The sequence below is a fragment of the Artibeus jamaicensis genome, unplaced genomic scaffold (genome assembly GCF_021234435.1).
Source record: "Artibeus jamaicensis isolate MK-2021 breed Jamaican fruit bat unplaced genomic scaffold, CSHL_Jam_final scaffold_3307, whole genome shotgun sequence".
Taxonomy (NCBI): Eukaryota; Metazoa; Chordata; class Mammalia; order Chiroptera; family Phyllostomidae; genus Artibeus; species Artibeus jamaicensis.
This window is the reverse complement of record NW_026522040.1, coordinates 5,048,140-5,070,257: the sequence shown is the minus strand read 5'-3', so window position 1 is coordinate 5,070,257 and position 22,118 is coordinate 5,048,140. Positions and strand designations below refer to the sequence as shown.

The 22,118-nt window shown below is 35.5% G+C and overlaps 1 protein-coding gene across 5 annotated transcripts in view; it reads left to right on the top strand.

The window, feature by feature from the left end:
• MKLN1 (muskelin 1) overlaps positions 1 to 22,118 on the top strand; it is a 332,925-nt gene that overhangs the window by 273,484 nt on the left and 37,323 nt on the right. For all 5 annotated transcript variants that reach the window (XM_037165834.2, XM_053657127.1, XM_037165833.2 and 2 more), the window contains one exon: positions 1,902 to 2,031. In XM_037165834.2, the coding sequence (XP_037021729.2) occupies positions 1,902 to 2,031 (130 nt within the window). The remainder of the gene's footprint in view (positions 1 to 1,901; positions 2,032 to 22,118) is intronic.

Here is a 22,118-nt window from a genome sequence, read left to right as displayed (position 1 = left end):
CCCATTAGGAGGCATGAAAGAGGCAACCACACATTGATGTTTCTCTCCCCCTCTTTCTCTCTCCCTTTCCCTCTCTCTAAAAATAGATAAATAGAATCTTTTTTTTTTTAAGTCTGTATTACATTTGGTTGTAATTTCTCTTAAAATTTCTTTTAATTCATAATGGTACTCACCCATTTGTGAATGAATTTAATCATATGTGCTTTAGAATTTTCTGTATTCTTGATTTGGCCGATTTTACCCTCATATAATATGATCTTTTATCCATATTTCATGTCAACTGGTAATTAAAACCAGAGCCTAAAGGTTCTAAAGGCAGAATTAAAAATTTTTTAAAAGAATTTAGGTATAGTTGACATACATTATATTAGTTTCAGGTACACAGCCCAGTGTTTAGACATTTGTGTATCTCGATCACCCTGGTAAATCTAGTACTTGATTTTAGATTCACTTTCCCTACTGGGGGGGGGGGCAGGGGGTACAAAAGGAGAGGTACGAGAGTACTTCAAAGTGGTCTGATTGAAAAATATTAAGAGGCATCTAATGTGTAGTCATATTTTACTGATGTTAAAGTTATTCAGTGAATTTGGGTGTTATCAGCCTGCTTATTAAGTATAAAGTTTCCTGTCAACTTTTTACCTAATGGCTCTCTAGCAGCCATTGATAGTCATTGCCTAGATTTTATTATGATTTGTCAAATGGTGATTTTCCTAATTGTGTCATTTCTTCTGCATTTATTGACTGTGATTATATTATAAAAAGCTCACTCCTATTAACTACATGGCTACCCTGATAAGTAAGCACACAGGACAGGTTATAAGGATGTTTGATTCTTTTCCTTTATCACTTTTTCATATTAATGAGTTAAGGCTCCAAAGTTAACCCAGTGGATTTTTTTAAGTATTATTATGAACTCATTGACTTTTATATATTTGATATGTTTAATCCAATGATGTCATTGTTCTTTTTGATGCCCATATTTTTCTCTGTCTTTGGCCAATAGGCATGCTCTACCTTCACGATATACCCATGTGTGTGTGTGTGTGTGTGTGTGTGTGTGAATTGTTTTTTAGGTAGAGATAAATTAAATCATGAGTTTATAATATGTCTAATTAAAATTAAAGATTATACTTTTAAAATTTAGTATCTTTGATTTTGTATTTGTGTATCTTCTAAGTTTAAAATCCTCCTTCCTGATGTCAATATTACATTGCTTGCTCTGTCTTATAGTTTACAGAATAGCAAAACTAACAACAAAATCAGTGAATGCTGTTTAAAATTATTTTCTTATTATTTTTCTATTTAGGATATAACCCACTAAGAAAGGGTAGTCAAAAACATGAATTAAAATCACTGAAAATATTACTTCTGTGTGTAATGATCTCTCTGTGGTCATGTCTTTATATACCAATTATTTCTTCAAATTTCAGAGACTTTTTTTTAGTTATTTGTTATCCAGTTAAAAATATATACAATGTTCTAAGGGCTAAACCATAAGCCTGGGTTCTTTACCGAAGATCGGATGTTTATATCCCTGTCTTCCTGATCTGTCACTTCTCCAATAGATAACTGATAACTAACTTTTATTAGTTCTCTTTGTTTCTTTTTGGAGAAACAAACATACACTTACATATTACTTTTTCTCCTTTCTCATACAAAGGCAGCACCCTGTATATGTTATTCTGCACCATGATTTTTTACTTTAATAGGATATCCTGGAGATCACCTCTTTGCAATGTATAGAAAGCTGCATTTCTCTTTGTACCATCATAGTACTGCATTGCATGGGATCTGTCATAAAGTTACTTTTATAGAGGTTTCTACTTGTAAAAGATCATTCTGAATTTTCCATGGGAGTGATTACTTTCTCTGTCCTTTACTCCCTTTTTCTTATTTTTCAGAAAAATCGTTGCTTATATGTATTTGGTGGCCAGAGATCGAAGACCTACTTGAATGATTTCTTTAGTTATGACGTGGACTCTGATCACGTAGACATAATATCAGATGGCACCAAGAAAGACTCTGGAATGGGTAAGGCATTTAGTGATTTCCCTCAGGTCTTAACTACTTTATAAAGTAGAAGATTGCAGCCCATTTTCTTTGCGTTCTAACCATTCTTCACTCTTTCCCCCTTTCTTTAATTGACGTAATTCTGACTGAGATAAGGAAAACTGTAAGCTAAATTATTTAGTTTTATCTGTTTAAAATACGTGAATTATCATCATCACAGAAAGACGATTTGTGAACTTTTAAAAGAATTATTTATGTGCCTATTTGGGGAGGAGCTTTGCAAGAATTAATATCCAAAAACTGTATTATTCTATGTTTGCTAATACTTTCCATCTTCTTTTTTTAATATAGTGACATACTATGTACTGGCATAATAGAGTATGTCTTTGTTCAGAGGGAGGACATGTCATTGGTAATGACTTAATTTAAGTTTACAAGCTCAGCATCCAAGAAGTTATTCTCTTAATAATACAGTGACTGGTTTGCCTGAGATAGTCCCAGTTGTATGCATATTGCCCTGGCATAATTATTAATAGTGCTCCATTCACTCTCAAAACTATCCTATTTTGGATGATATACATATAGTTACCCTACACAGTAATGACTTTGCCTGTGACTTAACACCAAAGAATGGTATTTGGTTAAGGTTTCAAATGCGTAACTTGAGCAATAGGGTAAGAAATTAGACCAGCTTGCTTTTCCTTTTAGCTATTATTTATAAAAACAGGTCTTTTAATTCTAATCATTTTTTGTATTTAGGAGGAAAAACTTGTTTTTTAACAAGAGATAGTACTAGAGATAAAACAAAAAGTACACGTGATGTAGTTTGCCCTCAGGCCCCTTCTCCTATACTTACTATAAGCACTTTATTTTCCAGGGGAAAATAGAATGATAGAGACTTGGTGAAGGCATAGGGGACAGGGTAGAAAATAGGACGGTTAAACCTATCAGCTGAATAGTGGAGCTTTTAACCACGTCCCTGTTCCCATGGTGCCAGGAGTGTGTCTCCTAGGAAAAGACTAGCATCCCCTTCTCTGGAGGAAATGTATGGCCTCAGAGAAAAGATTCCAGACACTGTTGTTGTGGAACCCCACCCTCACCCCACTCCCAATAAAATGCCAGATCTTGTCGCCTACCCCCCAATACAATGATTACTTTCACAGCCCAGTCCTCCTGTAGTGTTGCCCACAGTACACATACTGTCAATTAATGTTTATTTTGTAGCTCTTAATGAACTGTCAGATAAGTATCTTTTGCATTAGGGCCTTCAACATGAAAGAAAGACATGAAAACAAAGCAAATCTGAAAACAGAAATCTGGAGTAATGCATTGAACATACGTTCCATATTTTTTGGACTATAAGACACACCCCCGAAATGTGCGAGAAAAATAAGGGTGCATCTTATAGTCTGAAATGTACCTTCCCTGGCAGTGGAGCAGGGTTGCCACTGCATTTTCCTCTGGAATGCGGAGTGGGGGCCTTATAGTCCGAAAAATAAAAGACCAGGACTGATTTTCTTAGAGAAAAGGATACTGCATCCATAAAACTATAATAGGATGCAGTGAAAGATCAGAGACTAAGAAAGAGCTTTTGGAAAATGAGTTTTGCTGGAATAAAAGAGTAGAAGAATTGTAAAAAAATCTGAAAAATAGACAAAGAGATGGAGATGGAAGTTGGAGAAAATAGGGATCTTAGAAAAATCAATCCAAGAGGTCCAGTGTTTCTACAGCTATAGAGAACAAAGCAAATGGTGGAGACTAGAATATAAAATAAAGAAAGAGCAGAAAATTTCCCCAAACTGAATAACATTGGCTCCAAATTATAAATGGACCCCTATAGAAGTCAGTACATCAAATTTAGAAAAACAAAAACAAGAACATTCTCACTCTGAGGCACATCAATGTGCATTGTGAAATTTCACATATCAGGCATAAGGAGAATTATCTTAAAAGCTTCTAGGGTAAAATGATGTCGCATTCAAAGGAACAGGACTTAGAATGATACAAAAATTCTCAGCAGCATTGGAAGTTATAAGATAAGGAGGAATAAAGTCTTAAAATTTCGAGGTGAAATTATTATCAACCTAGAATTCTATCTGTGGCCAAAACACCAGTGAAGCAGGAGGGTAGAAATACTATTTTCAGATACATAAGGTTTATCTGTAGAATGTGCCTCAAGTAATAGAAAACCCAGAGAACCATGGCTTAAATAAATAGGGAGTCTTTTCTCTCATAGAATAAGTAGTCCAGAGGTAGATAATCTGGCACTGATGAAGTGACTCGAGCAATGTCACAAAGGCCCCTGGATTCTTTCTAGTTTTTCTGTTTTGCATCATTAACACAGTGGTAGTCTCATGGTGGTAAATTGGCTGGTGTATCTCAAACATCATGCCTTTTTCTGAGATGGGGAAAAAGGAAGGAAAGCAAAACTTGCCCAGAAAGCTCCCTACTTGTATTTCGTTGACGAAACCTGTGAAACCTGGCTTCAAGAGAGTTTGGTAAAGCAACTATTTAGCTTTTCCAGCCTATATTTATATAGTACACTTGGGAAGGGGGGTTGGAAATGGCAGTTAGATCAGGCAATCAATAGTTATCTGCCACACGAGATTAAAAATATGATAGATCTTTTATCCACTCTTCCTTAGGCAATTAGTATACCATACACACTAACAAAAGGGAGAAAAAGTAGTTAAAAAGAAAACATAGGAGCTGGGAAGAAGAGGATCTAACTCTGGGAAGCAGCGAAAGGACATCTCAAGCTGGTAGCTGCATAGCAAACCGAAGAAGCATCTAGTTCGGATTGGAGCAGGACAACATAGGAAAGAAGAGCACTCTTCCTCACCAAAGTGAGGTTTCCAGATAAAAGTAGACTCAATAGGTGTGTTTGAACATTTGGAATAAAAAATTGCCAGTAGGTTCATAACATCTGATATAAAAGATTGAGGGTAGGAACATAATAGGAAAAGAAAAAATACTTGAAAAATAACTAAATAAAATTTAAAAAAAAAAAAAAGGTTAATTTTTGGAAAATATACAAAAGGACATACAGTAGTACATTTCTTGACTCTACAGTGAGCAGTCTTTCTCTAATTATCATAAAGCAGAAACCACAGTGCAACCAAACATTGGGATAAAATTCAGTAGAAGGATTGGGTGAGACGAATGAGAGGATGGTATCAGTGTAGTAAAATCTTCATCTGCTGTAACAGGGTGTCAGTCGGTGGTGTCTGAAGAAGCAACTTAAATATATTATTTAGAAATGCGGAAAGAAATATAATGAGAAATGACTAATGGCGTTACTTATTTTATCTAAAATTGTCTGTCTTGCTTGTTTACTCATTTGTTTTCTGCTACCATGAGACAGTGTGGGGGTGTTTGATTTAATTTTTGACGACTTCTAGCTTTTAAGAGTTATTCTAACTTTCCATAGGTAATACTTCCCTACAATCCTAATGTAACTCTAACTGAAAAAGATCATGAGGATAGTGATTGATTTGACAAAATATGTTGAGAACTGCTGTATGACTGGCTCAGTGCTGGTCTAGGGATGCCGTGGGACAAGATGATCATGGAATCTTAGTGCTCCTAACCTAGCTAGCTAGGTGATGATATTCTGAGGGGTTATGGTAGCTGCTCTTTATTTAGATCTTGCCGTATGCCCGTCACTAAGCCTGGTGGCTTTATAAATATCTCTGACCGGTGGTGGTATTCTCATTTACCAGATGAGAAGAATTGAACTCAGTGACATAATATGTTCAGCATTGCATAACCAGAAAAAAGAGGTGGAATTAAGAAGCTTGAACGCAGTGATGGTTCCCCACCGCCACTGCCATTCTGAGCTGCCTCCCAATATTAAAAGAAAAAAGGGGCAAAGAGTAATAGTGGCAGATAATTAGTTAAAAAAATTCATTGTCATAAGGTGGATTTAATGACTATCCTTTGAAGATTTTTTAAAAATGGCCATTGTAATGCTTCATCATTCATGGTTATGGCTAGATTTAGAGCCAGCAAAGTGTGACAAATATTTTTTGTTGTTTAATTTTGTTTTGATTATAAAAGCAATATTCTCAGAAAGAGGCAAGCGCTGGCTGATGTGGCTCAGTGGATTGAGCGCGGGCTGTGAACCAGGAAGTTGCCAGTTCGATTCCCAGTCAGGGCACATGCCTTGGTTGCAGGCCAGGTCGCCAGTGGGGGCCACATGACAGGCAACCACACATTGAAGTTTCTCTCCCTTTCTCCCTGCTTTCTCCTATCTCTAAAAATAAATTAATAAAATCTTTTTAAAAAGAGGCAAAAAAGAAAATGTATCAAATGATCCAGATATAATCTATTGTTTTTTTTTTAATTTTATGTAGTTATTTTTCAAGTACAGTTTTTTGTCTATTTTTCCCACCCCAGCCTCCCCTGGCCCTTGCTCCCCACCTGCCTCCCATTTCCACCCCCCTTAGTTCTCTATTAAGTTTTGATGTGGAAGTTCCTTCTACTCTTTTAAAACTTATTTATAAAATTTAGCTGAATTTTATATTCTGCCTTTAAATTTTCATTAAATTGTCATTTTTTCCATCATTATAATTTTATTATCATGGACTAGAGGTATTAGTAGTAAAGGCAAGTGGATTTGTTTTCTCAATTACTGCTATAATCAACTTCTGTAAAATCAAAGTCACCAGTTTTGTTCTGTTCTTTTAATTGATTTATGGTGTCTTATCCCACAATGCAAACAAATGCATTCATTAATTCAGTATTTGTTGATCACCTACTAGCATCCAAGTTTGACTCTTTCCATTCCTCCTTCTCAACATATTTCAGTGCCTTCTATATGCCAAGTATGTTTTATGGATCTTACAAGATCACTTCTCCACAAGGACTCGCGTTCTAGTGGAGAGAGGCCTGCAGTTGGCCTTCTATATACTGTGAAGAAAAACACTGGGGGCTGTGATGATGAGTAACATGGGAAGTCCCATTTAGGTGGAGTAGGTTGGAAAACCATTTTTGAGGGGGTTATCTTTAAGAGTTAAGACAAAAAGTGGAGAGTTAGGAAGAACCATATTAAGAACTGAGTGAAGAGCAAGTACAAAGGTCCCAAAGCAGGAAAGAACTTAGCATATTCCAGAAACAGTCAGGGCTTGGTGTAAATTGATATTGGGGAAAGTCGGTATGAAACGAGGTTGAAGAAATTAGTTGACTCTGATTATTCATTGCCTTTTACAAATACAAAAAGGTTTTTTTCTTCTAAATAAAATAGAATACCATTGAAAGGCTTAACAACAGGGTCTTTATCTGAGTTTTGAAAATACCACTCTTCTGTCTGGATACACATTTTCCAAATGGTTAGTTTTGACAATATGCCTATAAATTGCATTGTCTAAAGGCTATATATATAATGGGTGCCTTAACTGAAGATTTCTATGGGAGAGTTGAGTATATTGGTTAGAATTACTGCACTTGGAAAATTTTCCCAACTAAAACTATCCCAGTCATACTTGGAATTATGGAAACTTAGTGACTCTGTTGGCATATTAGACTGAAACTGAAATTATTTTCTTTCCATCTCCTTTCCCTCCACCCCTCTTTCTTCCCTTCCCTCCTCTTCCTTCTTCCTTTCCTTCCCTCTCTCCTTCCCTCCCTCCCTCCCTCCCTCCCACCTTTCCATTCTTCTCTCTCTTCCTTTGCCTCTCTTCCTTCTGATTTTCCCCTTTTCTTTCTTTTCTTCCTCTCTATCCATGTCCCCCTTTCCCTTTCTGCCTGTCACCCCTGCCCTCACCCCAGGAGTTTCTGATACGTGGATTGAGAAATACTGTTCTAGCTCTCCAGAGCCTGTCTCAGTCCTTAGCCAAAATAACCCTGGGTAGATTACTTAATGTCTCAGCCTTAGCTTGCATGTCTAAAAGTGACCAAAATTGCATTTCAAGGCTAATAATGTCCCTGCTCAGGGCAGGGTAGAGATGGATTGACCGTCTAGTTTGAACTGGTATTAATGTTGGGTACCACAATTTTCACAAGAGCATGTGAGTACTACTTACAGTTTCACTGATCTATCCAGTAATCAAGTCACCAATTTTACCTCCATGTTCTCTCTGTTCCCATTGCTACTGACTAGTTTAGGCTATCTATCATCACCTGTTTGGCCTCTGTTTCTAACCTTCCTCTTCCTACTCCTCTCCCCGACTCATTCTTCATCCTGCAAGCAGAATACAGTTGTTTTGTGTTACCAGTTAAGTACAGAACCATGTGCCTTAACATTTACTCAACAGATAAATTGTCTTCACCTACTAGGTGCCAGATAATAAGCTAAGCAGAAAAGGATACAACTGTAAGGGCTCTATTTTTATGGGCCTTAAAAGTTGCTTATAGGGAGGAAAAAGTAGGCTGACAACGTTGCCTTTTGATTATTACTCATTAAGAAAATCTCCTTTAAAAAGATAAACCTGATGTTTTTCCTTCCTTGCTTAAAAGCCTTTGTTTCTTTTTGTCCTCAGGATTAAGTCTAAACTCAGCCTGATTTACAGGTTCCTTAATGATATGCCCCAGTTTATTGAGTTCCAGCCCCATTCTTGATATCCACCCACACCTTACCACCAATACTTTGTTTCATGACCACTGAATATTAATTCTTTATAGATAGCATACTTTTTCTTGCCTTTGGTTTTTTTGCCCATGCTATTCTCTCCTACCTCCAAAATGCTGCTAATTTGTGCTCCTCTTTCAGCCCTGAGTCGGTTGTTCCTTGTCTCCTGAAATACTCTTAACTCAAGACCAGGTTAGGAATTAAAGCATATGGTTCTAACCTCCATTGTTAACACAATTCTAGGTATTCATCTTACAGTATAATCTTGACTGGGCTTTTCAAAACCTGTGAAAAGCTCAGCTGAAATACATAGGCTTAATTTAAGATTTCTTAAGGAGCATTCATTCTTTTCAGTACTGTAGATCTAAAAAATCTTTCACTGTATTTAGGTAGATAGTTCAGAAAACCTCATGTCAGAGAGCTGTGGTGTAATGCAGCAATTTTCATTGTTTTCATCTCATGGCACACATAATTACTAAAATTCTGCAGCACACCAAAAAAAAAACTTTTTGCCAATCTGACAAGAAAAATTGGTTTAATTTTGATTCATTCATACCAGATGGCTATTGTTGTGTTGGATGTTGTCATTTTTTGAGTTTTACAATCTAAGGGAAAAGAAGTCAGTGCCCCAGCTAAATAGTGAAGTATTGCATGTTTTAAAATTCTTGTTCCACACCAATTGAAAATCACTGATATAATTTTTGTCCTCCCATAGAATTACTTTTACCTGATTTTTAAAAGTTCATTGAAGTTTAATTTTATCTTATTTGTAAGCCATGAAAAGTCCTTTTAAGGACGAGGCAGGGTACTGTTTAAATTTACACATTATTTAATATTCTTAGAAACACCGACTTTATTATGTGGATGCTCTATAAACATTCTTTTTAAACATTCTATTTATTAGCTGTTCTTCTGAGGCCTTTTTTACTATAGTTAATTACTGTAATTCGAGATGGACTTAATATATAATTACTGATTATGATTTAGTAATGTGGGTTATTTGATTAAAACTGCATTTATGATGTGAGTTTCTATTTGAATTGTTTGCAATCATAGAATACATTCCTTTGAACTATTGAGATCGCCAATTAGAGATTATATATTTAATTCTAAAATTGCTGCTTCTTGTTAGGATTTTTATTTTGTCAGATACTATAAAATGGTTGTTCTTTATAATTATTTAAATTGGTTATCTCAAGATCTGAAGAAACCTCAACTCTTATTTTTTAACCAGAGTGTAACAATTGTATGCTTCCCTCAGAAGAAAATTATAATTTAAATGGGTGTATTGTCAGCTGCTTAGAAAGAAAGGATTTATTAGTATTGTGTCTAACACATACATAATTAACATCAAAATTCAGCATATCTAAAATTTGCATTTATTTCTGAATAACTTTTGGCAATAAGTCTGTGAACACAAGGGGTTTAGCAGACTCTCCATATGTAAGCTCTGTATTTAAAACTAATTGAAAATTATGTTTAGAAGATAGTCTGTCATACCACCAGAGCTTTATGGTTTGCTGTAGAAACTCAGTCTATTATAATAGGATTACTTTTTCATATCTGTATTAAATTCAAGGTAACAAACATCTTCATCATTTGCCAGATGCTAAGTCAAGCACTGGTGTTATGGGGCTCTTACAACCAAATCCCTGTTCTGTGGCAGTTATGTGTTTACTTGTTTTGTTCCCTAAATTCGGTTGACTTTATTTTCCCACATCTGCCACTGTTTATTCCACTCTTTTCTAACCATCGTGGCAGATTGGTATAATTGAAAGAATCGTGAACTGAGAATCAGAAGACTTGGTCTCTTCATCTGGGTCTGCCACTCATCCCTCTGCAACTTTGGCAAAATTTTGTAACTTCTCTGGACCTGATTATTCATCTGAAACTGAAGGGATTGGACTAGTTGATTTTTAACGTCTCATTTAGATCCAAAATTTTGACAGTTAAATTTCATTCCCTTCTGCTGTTATCAGGCTGTGAAACTAACACATGAGTGCTGTGTTAGTTAATGTCTGCAAGATCTGATTTATCTATAAACATATTTTCATGAACCTTAAAAGCAAAACCTTACTGATTTTCATTTCAGCCCTAGGAATGTGCTTTTATTGTGCTTATTGACATTGTGTTTTTTTAAACATATAAAGTTTTAATGGGTTTGACCCTTTTAAAGACTTTTACCAACTAACTAAATAAGTATAATTCCTCAGTCCACAGAAGATTATAAGGCTAATGATTTGCTGTCATTAACATAGATTAGTTATCTGAGTTAGGAAATGGTAGTGCTGGTTTTCAATGTAATTTGGCTTCATTGCTTTCAGTTTAGCATCTTTTTTTATATTTGGTATGCCATTATTCTAATAAAACTGGATTTCGTTTTTTTTTTCCTCTCAACATTATTGGAAATAATAACTTTCCATAATTTTCCCTCTTTATTCTTCCCAGGGGTGTTTTTTCTAGTTATAAGCTCATCAAACTTCTCATTTGATAGTAAATGTGAATTAAAGTTCACCTTAAAACAAACATCAAACATGCAAGAACACTAAAGACAGTTTTGAAAAATGAAAGGTAATAAAAGTAGTATTAACACTACAATTTACGTTTTTAAAGCTACAGTTTTCATACAGATTAATGGAATGGAACAGAACAGCTGGTATAAAAATATCCCCAAATACATATGAGAATTTAGTATATGATAATATGGTATAACCACTCAGAGAAGGAAACTGGATTATGCAATAAGTAACATTAAGATGTCACTTAGAGTTGGTAAAAAAATAAAATAAAATCTGGGTCTCCGATGTTTATGTATCACAAAACATGCTAGGTAGACTCGAGTTTTATGCTTAAGAAATAAAATTGTAAGTCTAATTGTTTTTAATAATTTAGGATTGGAAGAAGACCTTTCTAAACATGTCGCAGAAACCAAAAGTTATAAAAAAAGAGATTAAGTTTGAGTTTTTGCAAATTTAAAAAAATGGAAAAATACATATATTAAATAAAAAATGACAAACTAGTAATAAAAACAAAGGTTAATATCCTATTATAAACAAAAAGCTCTTACAAACCAAAAGGGAAATAATTCTCTAGTAGAATAGTGGCAAATAACATGAATATATAGTTCAAAGAAAAAGTAATTCAAGTAGCCAGTAAGTTTACTATGTAAGGATGCTCAGCTTCATTAATAATTTTTAAAATGCAAATTAAAATATCACTCACAGAATGTAACTATTTATTAATAATAAGATATGTAGTCTTGACTGATGTGGCTCAGTGGATTGAGTGCTGGCCTGCAAACCAAAAGGTCACCGGTTTGATTCCCAGTCAGGGTACATGCCTGGGTTGTGGACCAGGTCCCCAGTTAGGGGCCTGTGAAAGATAACTGATTGATGTATCTCCTGCACATCAATGTTTCTCTCCCTCCCTTCCCCTCTCCCTAAAAATAAGTAAATAAAATCTTTTAAAAATAAAATAAAATACCTTTACTCTTTGGCTAAGCATTTTTTCCAGGAATTTTTCCTACTCATATTCTTGTACAGATGTGTAAAAATACATTACACAGAGATATTTATTGCAGCATTGTTTGTAAGAGTAAATATTCCAGAAAAACTATAATTGTCTACTATTTAATAACCAGTTAAATAAATTATGGTTAATCTATTCAGTGGGTTGAATTCTTTGTAGCTTAATACAAAATAGATCAGTAAATACTATATTGCTGAGGGTCAAAAGCTTGTTGGAATTTTACAGGATATAAATAAGTGGTAGGAACCAAGCTGAGGTAAAATAATAAAAGTTTTAAACTAGAGTTATTACTAGAGTTTAACAGGGTCTCACTTAACATTTAAAATGTCCCAAATTTAGAAGATAAGAATATGGCAGACACTATTAGTTGCTGTTGATCTTTCTTCTTTTTATGTATATTTTATTATGCTCTTACTATCTTCCCTTTTTTTCTCCCCTTGTCCTCCTTCCCTGTACCCCCATTCCCTCCAGCAGTCCCCCCCTTAGTTCATGTCCATGGGTCGTAAATATAAGTTCTTTGGCTTCTCCATTTCCTATATTATTCTTAATCTCCCCCTGTCTATTTTGTACCTACCACTTATGCTTCTTATTCCCTGTACTTTTCCCCCCATTCTTCCCTTTCCCCTTCCCCATTAATAACTCCTCTATGTGATCTCCATTTCTATGATTCTGTTCCTTTTCTAGTTGTTTGCTTAGTTTTTGTTTTTTAGGTTCACTTGTTGATAGTTGTGAGTTTCTTGTCATTTTACTGTTCATAGTTTTGATCTTCTTTTTCTTAGATAAGTCCCTTTAACATTTCATGTAATAAGGGTTTGGCAATGATGAACTCCTTTAACTTGACCTTATCTGTAAAGTCCTTTATCTGCTCTTCCATTCTAAATGATAGCTTTGCTGGACAGAGTAATCTTGGTTGTAGGTCCTTGCTTTTTGTGACTTTCAGTACTTCTTTCTAGCCCTTCTTGCCTGCAAGGTTTCTTTTGAGAAATCAACTGAGTCTTAATGGGAACTCCTTTGTAAGTACCTGTCTCTTTTTCTCTTGTTCCTTTTAAGAATCCCTCTTTATCTTTAACCTTTGGCATTTTAATTATTATTTGTCTTGGTGTGGCCCTCTTTGAGTCCAACTTCTTTGCAACTCTCTGAGTTTCCTGGGCTTGTATGCCTATTTTCTTTGCCATGTTGGGGAACTTTTCTTTCATTATTTTTTCAAATAAGTTTTCTATTTCTTGCTCTTCCTCTTCTCCTTCTGGCACCCTTCTGATTCAGATGTTGGTACATTTATAGCTGTCCAGGAAGTTCTTATGCTTCTCCTAATTTTTTTTGAATTCTTGTTTCTTCTTTCTGTTCTACTTGAATGTTGATATCTTCCTTTTATTCCAAATTATTCATTTGAGTCCTGGCTTCCTTCCTTTCACTGTTGGTTCCTTGTGTGTTTTTCTTTATTTCACTTTGTATAGCCTTCACTGCTTCCTTTATTTTGTAGCTATATTCAATCATTTCTGTGAGCATCCTGCTTACCAGTGTTTTGAACTCTGCTTCTGATAGGTTGGCTATCTCCTCATCGTTTTAGTTCTGTTTTTGGAGTTTTGATCTGTTCTTTCATTTGGGCCATATTTCTTTTGTCTCTGCACAACTGTTACTTAGTAAGGGGCAGGGTCTTAGATATTCGCCAAGGTGGGGCAACCTGCTTTTCTGCATTGTGGCATATGTGGTGGAGGAGCCAAAGAGGGAACAGTGCTGCTGCTTGGCTCTTGTTCAGCTTTCAGTCACCTTCCCCACTTCCTGTAAGTAACTGGTACCCTTCCAGTTGCTTCCCTGGTATTGTTTCCCTGAGTGGGTGGGCTTGTGTACATTCAAGTGGGCCCCTCAAATGGACTCTCCTGAGAGACTGGCAGTTTCTTCTGCTGCCTCAGCCGGCACAAGTTTTTACAGCCAGAGGTTATGAGGCTTTATTTCCCAGCACTGGAACCCTGAGTTGTGCGGTCTCTCCTGGGCTGGGATTGTTCTCTCCCCAGTTTTTATCTTCATGTGAATGTGGGACCTCTGGGTCTGCCAGCTGCCACCTCACCACATGTCCTCTCCACTCCAGCTTCCTGTCTCTGCCTCTCCTACCAGTGTGGATAAATGTTTCTTCTTTAACTCCTTGGTTGTTGGTCTTCCATACAGTTTGACTTTCTGGCAGGTTTTTGATTGGTTGTTATCCTTCTTTTTGTTGTGTGAGGAGGCAAAGCATATTTATCTAAGCCTACATCTTGGCCAAAAGTCACCATTGGCCTTTCTTAACCAAATCATGATTTGTCTAATGGCAAATTGCCCAGGGTATGAATCATGATTAGTAGTCTCAAGCAGTCATTGCTCATTTGGCAGATTATTTTACTTTCCCTACCTCCCATGTCACACAGTTCTGGCCAATGAGACCTAAGGAAAGTCTCCTGGAAGACATTTGAGAAAAATAACTTCTCTAAGGAAGTGATGCCTAGAGGTGTTACTAGTGGATTTCAAAAGTGAAAGGAAGGCCAGAGAATTGTAGGGATATTAACCTAACACCATGATTTGATTGAATTGTTGAAATAATTCTGGAACTGTCTACTTGCAAAATTTTGTTATATGAGGTAATTAATTCACTGTTATTCTTTTAGTTGAAGCTGAAAATATCCTAACAAATATAAAATTATTAGAAAGCTACTTTTATTTTATCTTATATTTCTGTGAGAGTTCCAATTTTTTTCATGTGTCTTAACTAGTTAATAATAAATGTGTACATTAGATCATGAAACAAAAATAGAGTTCAGATTAATTCATTAATTAATCCAATAAAGTATGTTCCTTGGGAATTAAAATGACTTCAAAAATATTTCTGTTAACTTTTTAGGCTTCATATAGGGTTTCCTTATGTTAGAAATTCTGATAAAGCTTCCCCCTATTGGGTAAACCAAAGAGAAATAATTTTTTAAAAGATAATTTAGATTGTTAGATTAAATATGTAATTTGATTTTCCCATTAGCTGTCTTATGGCAGGTTTTAAAGGTACTAAAGAAAAAAATAGAGTTGAAGGAATATTATTATAATTTCCTGGAAAAACTAAAAATAGGTTGGCACTAATAATTGTTTGTTGTATAATTCATACTCTCTGTTTTCTCAGACAAGTGTCCTTTCAAAGTGTGTTCATGATTAACATATGATCTTATTTACTGATCTGTTTGATTAATTTTTTTTATGAGTCATTTTATAAAGACTGGTTAAGATTCCTGGCATTCAGTCAAGCTTTTTGGTAGTTGAATCTAAAAGCTTTTAAAATATTATAGGTTGTAAATCTCCTATCCTTTTTCGTCTGCTACTGCCCACTAGAAACTATTAAATTGAAAAGATAGCCTTGCTTTCTTCTTGGAAAGTAAATTAATACTGAAGATGTATTAGTACTTGCAACATGTAAGAATAAAAGCTTCTTTCTTGGTTTTAATCCTTACGTCTCTTTAGTTTTTGATAATGCCATTTTTGTTCAGCCAGTATTATTTTAATCCTCATTCAAGGATATGTTTATTGATTTTAGAGCAACAGGAAGGGGGTGGGAGAGGGAGAAGGGGGAGAGAGAGAGAGAAACATCGATTGGTTGCCTCCTGTAAGCATCCCAACTGGGGACCAAACCCTCACCCTAAGTGTGTGCCCTGACTGGAGATGGAACTTGCAGTCTTTTGGTGCATGGTACATTGCTCCAGCCAGCTGAGCCACCTGGCCAGAGCCAATTAATGTTTATTTTTATAAAGTTATTATAGGAGTAATGCAATGTGCATAAAGTAGAATTAAAACAAAATAAAGTGCTACAAGATGAAAAGTATTTCTGCCAAAATAGCAGACTAACACAGGTTGCTGATTCTCTTCCCCAAAATCAACCCTGGAAAAATAAGGAGAGGCCACTGGCTTTCAGGAATCCTTTAAATAAGACAGAAGGCTTGCTTTCCCCTAAATTAGCTTGACTCGGTTCTTGTTCCTTCAGTGTGGAAACTAGCAGCAGTCATCCCTAATCACTAGTGCCAGAACCGAAGAAAACTTCATGACAGTACACAAGCTCTACTGGAGCTAAGAATTTATGAAAATAGATGTGGACTGACTGTCACCAGAAAGGGACAGGACTGAGGCAGGTCTGCCCCAGCATGGCTGAGAATGAGTGGGTTCTTGACTTCATGCAGGAAAGATTTCACAACATGAGTTCAGGTGATTTGGAGAGTACATTTATTAAAGCTGGGGACAGTGAAACACAGGAAGGGCTTAAGATAGAAGAGGCAACATCATAGCAACAGGAGTGAGCCTGGGTGGAACTGCCTTGGTCCTTGGGAAACATGTGGAAGAGTTGGACCCAAGCAAGGCTGCCTTGGCCCTGTAGAGAGTTACAGTCAGAAGAAGTGAGCCAGCTGGGTTGTATGGACTCAGGAAACAAATTACGGAGGCAAGGGGAGGGTCCTTGGAGACAGGTCAGGGGATTAGCCTGGGACCAGCTGCCACTGCCTGATGCTCTTCTGGTTGCAAGTCTCCTGGGAACCCTTAGAGCTTAAGGGAAAGAAAGCAGAGGTAGATGCCTTAAGAAAGAAAGAAGGCAGAAAGGAGCCAGCATGCTCCAGAAAGAGCGTACACATCTATCAGCTTTCTAAGTGAGTCCTTTGATACACTGATGCATCACAATTAGCCTGTAGAAGTGGTGGTGGTTCTCTGGTTAGCTTCACCTTCAACGAATGTCACTGAATAGGGGCCAGACTAAGGCAGGTCTGCCCCAGCACACTGTGGAATGTGTAAACCATTTGCCCCTAACTGTCCTTGGTTAGGGAAGGTAAGACCTTGAAATGTATTATCAGACTGTAAATTGCTTGGCCATTTAACTATGTCTCAGTTTCTCCATTCCACTTTCCAAGGAATTTTTCTACCTAACTGTCATGCCTCATGATCATTCACTCTCAGTAATTAATTTCTTCCCTCACTGGAGGGAAGACTGCCTTTTACTTCCCTGAAGGGTTTAAAGATATGAAACCTTTGCATGGGGGAATGATAGTAAATGGTGGAAGTGATCAACTTGTTCTTCATGCCCAGGTTTCACTACCCTATGGCTCTCCCTCCATTTTCTTTCAGTTCACTGGTGCTGATGCTCATTGAGGCCTGGCCTTTGGCCCCTTCAGTATGTTTTTTCTTAACAGAAAAAATAGCTGATACCCTGAAAAACATTAGCTCACAGACCAATGTAACTAGACAGTTGAGGACTCTGACTCTCTCAAAAGAAATTAGTAAGACAACATATATGATCTATCATGATTGATAGATGAACCAAGAATTTACAACAAGCATAATCAGCCCTGGCTGGTGTAGCTCAGTGGATTGAGTGCAGGCCTGCGAACCACATGATCGCGGTTCGATTCCCAATCAGGGCACATGCCTGGGTTGCAGGCCAATTCCCAGCAGGGGATGAATGGGAGGCAACCGTACATTGATGTTTCTCTCCTTCTCTCCTTCCCTTCCCCTCTAAAGATAAATAAATAAAATCTTTAAAAAAATAAAATAAAAAATAAAACAAGCATGATCAATATAGTTAAATATATAAGGGAAGATACTAGTATACTAGTAAGCTCTCAATATCATAAAAATAGAACCAAATGGAAATATTAAATACAAAAATATATTTGAAATGAATAATGCAAATCTAAATAGGATGGATATGAATTAATTAATTAATTGAAAGATTAGAATGAACACTCTTTCCAGGAAGAAACGGAAAAGAAGGTAGATTGAAAAAAAATTTTTAAAACCAAAGGGTATATAAAAGAGTTGCATAGGGGCGAACATCTTAACAGCAATTCCAGAAGGAGAGAAAAATTAAAGTTTAAGAAGGTAGAATAATTGAGAAATAATGGGAAAAAACTTTCCTAGAATTTAAGAAGAATGAAAGTGCTCAAATTGGTGAAAGTGAGTATAGTTTGCCAGATAACAAAAATGTGGGGAAACACATACCTAGCCATACTAAAGAAAAATTAAGAATATCAAAGACAGCCCTGGCTGGTGTGGCTCAGTGGATTGAGTGCTGGCCTGCAAATGAGGGGTCACCAGTTTGGTTCCCCAGTCAGGACACATGCCTGGGTTGTGGGCCAGGTCCCCAGTTAGCATATAAGAGGCAATCGAATCTCTTGCACATGGATGTTTCTCCCTCTTTTTTCCCCTCTCTTCCTCCCTTCCCCTCTCGGTAGCAATAGTGAATGGAAGAAATCAGTTAAGTTAAAAGGTACTCGAAGGAAATGACTCTGAACCAAGAAATTAATATCCTTCTAACATTCAAATGTGAGAATAAAATAAAGTATTCTCGTAAATTTGCTTTAGAAAGTTTGCCATATGAAAACCCATATTGGAAAGATATTTGGAAGCAAAACTTGGTGAGAAATCTAGATGTTAGAAATATGTGATAAATGGTGATAAAATTATCTTGAGAAAATTTGTTGCCCAAAGAAAAGCACAAGGACCAAAATTCTAAGCGATAAAAATATAGTGGGATGAGCAGAATGGGGCACTGCATATATTCAGGTATTGTGATTGGACTTACAGGGAAGAAAATACACTGTATTATGAAAACTTTTTCATTCCAAAAGGTATCATACAAGGCTCAGGATCTAACAGATCTTTACTTTTGAGCTTTTTTTTTTTCCTGTGCCTGTATCACTGCCACTGTTTCTTATATTCCATCTTTTTCTTAAAATCTGTTTGTTTGTTTTGTTGAAAGAGCTTCTCAGGAATTTTTTTCAATGCAGTCATTGATACAAACTTTTGTATTTCTCCTGGTCCAAAAAGTCTTTATTTTGCTTCATTGTTGAATTTGCTAGTTTAACTGTTTTAGTTCCATATCTTTTCATATTCCTCAGAAGTTTCAAGTTTACTACTCCATTGTATTCTAGCATTCGTCATTAGTTTCATCCTTATTCCTCTGTATGTAACCTGCTTTTTCTCTCTCTAGAAGCTTAGCGTCCAGCGCTCTTTCAAACAGCACACCCACTTGTTTCCATTTAGGGAAAGTTTTTAAATTTTTTTCTTTTATGTTATTTCACCTCTCCTGTTGTTCTTTTCAGACAGAGTTCTCACTTCAGTGTCTTATACTCTGTGTCCCTTAACTTCTTTATCATAATTTCCATATGTTTTTGCTATGTAATTCTAGTAATTTAGCAGTTTTATCTTAAGACCACTGACTTTGTTTTTTAACTATGCCCATTTTGTTTTCATGCTGTCATCTGATCTTTTTCTGTCAGGGTTTTTTTTCTTAATATCTTTTCATATTTTCTGCTTTTTATGGAAACTTGTTCTTGTTTTATATATGTGATATTCTCTTGACTTTCTATAAGGATAATGAGTTTTTGATTTTTTAAAAAATTCTGTTTCTTTGTGATTTATTATCTCCTATTTATTCATCTAGGTCCCAGTCTTCACATTGTTGATTTCATTCTCATGTCTAAACATTAAAATTTATGAACAAAGCGCTGCTACATCAGTTAAGCAGGGTAAAGGACAGTGGTTTCTTGTGCATTGTATATGTCTATTTTTACAGTAGACATCTCCCTTAAATAAGAAACTGACCAAGGGTTTTGCATAATTTTATGGTATGCATTAGCCACCAGGCTTTCTTAGAGCAAGCATAAACAGAATAGTCAGGCCTCAACAAAGCAAAGCTTCTTTGCATCCTCCCCAGTCTCTCCTAATGTTGTTGTAAGGATTAAGAGTTACTTTAAGCTCTGCTCTCATTCTTATTCAGGCCCCAATGTCCTTATTAGAAGCTCTCCACAGGAGTCCTCTTCACAGTCTGCTCCTGCTTTTTATATTTGATGACTTATTTTGGAATTTTTCCATCTTTATCTCTGGTGAGTTGGGCTCTCTTTTTCTTGGCTGTGATTTCTCTGTCTTTCAAGATTCTTCAGAATTTCTTATCTCTTGATGACATGCTTTCAGTTCTTTTCTAGTGCTGTTTTTCTTTTTTTTTTACTAGACTATCTTTTCTGCCAATTTAGTGTGTTAATGGCAAAGAGGGTAATGTAGTTAGTGGTTGGTTTGCTGTTGGAATCCAAAAGGCCCAGTTCGATTTTATAAACAGCTTCAGTTAGTAGTAAAATTTAAGTCTAAAATGCCTACTAGTGCTAGACCGTTATTCTTTTACGTGTGTGTATGTGTACATATACACATAAATTTGCATATACTTTTTACATTTTAGTTTTCTTCAGTAAGAATGTAAAATCTCTATTTCAAATGAAAAATAGGTTTTTTTCCCTTCAGTTTAAAAAGGTTTCCAAAATTAGATTTCGAGCATTATAGAAATTGACATTTTCAAAGTTTCTTACCAAAACCTAGATTATTTTTGAAGATAGATATGGAAAACTTTTTTTTGTTGAGTTTTTTTTAATGTTTTTTGAATTTTCACTGGATGTAGAATGAAATGAAGTATTAGTGCAAATTGTAAAACTTAGTCAAAAGACCGTTAACATAGATACTGTACATTCAGTGTAAGTTTGAATTAACATGCTGACAGTTGTAGGAAACCTTAACTCTTATAAAAAGTGATACCTGGTAACTATCATACCAGCAAAATGGTTTAAAAACACTTTTTTGTGCATGCCAGTAAAACTGTCTTTTGAAACCTGGATTTCCTTTCCATCTAAATAACAGTATTCCAAATATTAATGTAAATTTTATTCATGAGAAATTTGGGAGGATGTGTGAAAATTATTTACTTATTATTAAAAGCCTCCAGTCTTTCCATCTAGATATATATATTTTTTGTATTTTGTTTTGGAGGTTTTTTCCTTCTTACAACTATAAAAGCAATATTTCCAATATATTGGAAAAATTCATTTGATATATATAATAGGAAGCAGGAGTATCCTAACCCCTGTCCTCCATAACTACTATTCATAGTTCTTGGTGTGTTTTTTCATATTTTTTCCATTCACGTGCAAACATTTGACACATTTTTCATTCTGTTGTATGCAATGAAAATTATATTTGTAAGGGTCTGCAAATGTAAGGATTAATAGAAATTTTGTCCTTCAGAGATTGTGTGTGACTTTGAGTATTCTTAGAGTAAAATATTTGGATACCTCCAAAAAAATTTGTGAAGCATTTTTACTCTTCTTTTTCACAAGTTTTGGCTGCAAGCTTTTTCTCTGATATGTCAGTTCAGGAATTTTTCATACTTATAATATCAACCCTTCTGGTGCTCACAATAATATGTGGATACAATGATTATTGATATTTCTGTAATATCTTCTTTTCGCTCTGTTGTAATAACAGCCTCCTGATTGATCTCTAGCTCAAGTCTCACTTTGTCTATCCATGCTGCACACAAATACCCATTGAATATTATTGGAAATTGTCACCCTGTCATTGCAGTCACCCTTCTGAGTCTTACCTTAACAACAGAAATTTCAAATTTGAAGAGATCCAATACTTTATGTAGCTCTACTTTCAATTTTTAAATGAGAAAACTGAGATCCAAAAAGTTTCTTGATGAACTCACCCATAGGTAATTGGGAAAGTCTAGACTAAAACAAGATTTTCTACTTTTATTCCGTTTTGTTTACAGTACTTACTGGTATTTAAATTTCTAGGCTAGCCTGCAAAAACCTATTGAACACACAGATCTGATTTCTGTATTATAGGAAAGTAACCCCAAACCAATATTTTCAAGTGGGAAATTACTTTATAAATATGGATAGTATTACAAAAATATTTTAAGAACTCTTATGCTAATGCTGTTGAAAAGATTCTCTCAAGACAGTTTTTATAGCCTATAGAATTTTATTACCATTTGTAAAGATGAAAGATTTATTAATGTGAAATAACTTGATAATGTGGAACCAGTATTGAACCTAGTGGTTTAATATCATGTCTTGGCTGCAACTTTTAATTTTTAGCTTTAAAGAACAATGTTTTGGTGTAGGCACTTAGCATATTGTGAGTTTACTATGTCACTCTAACTCTGGCTAGCATAAAATCGATACTAGAA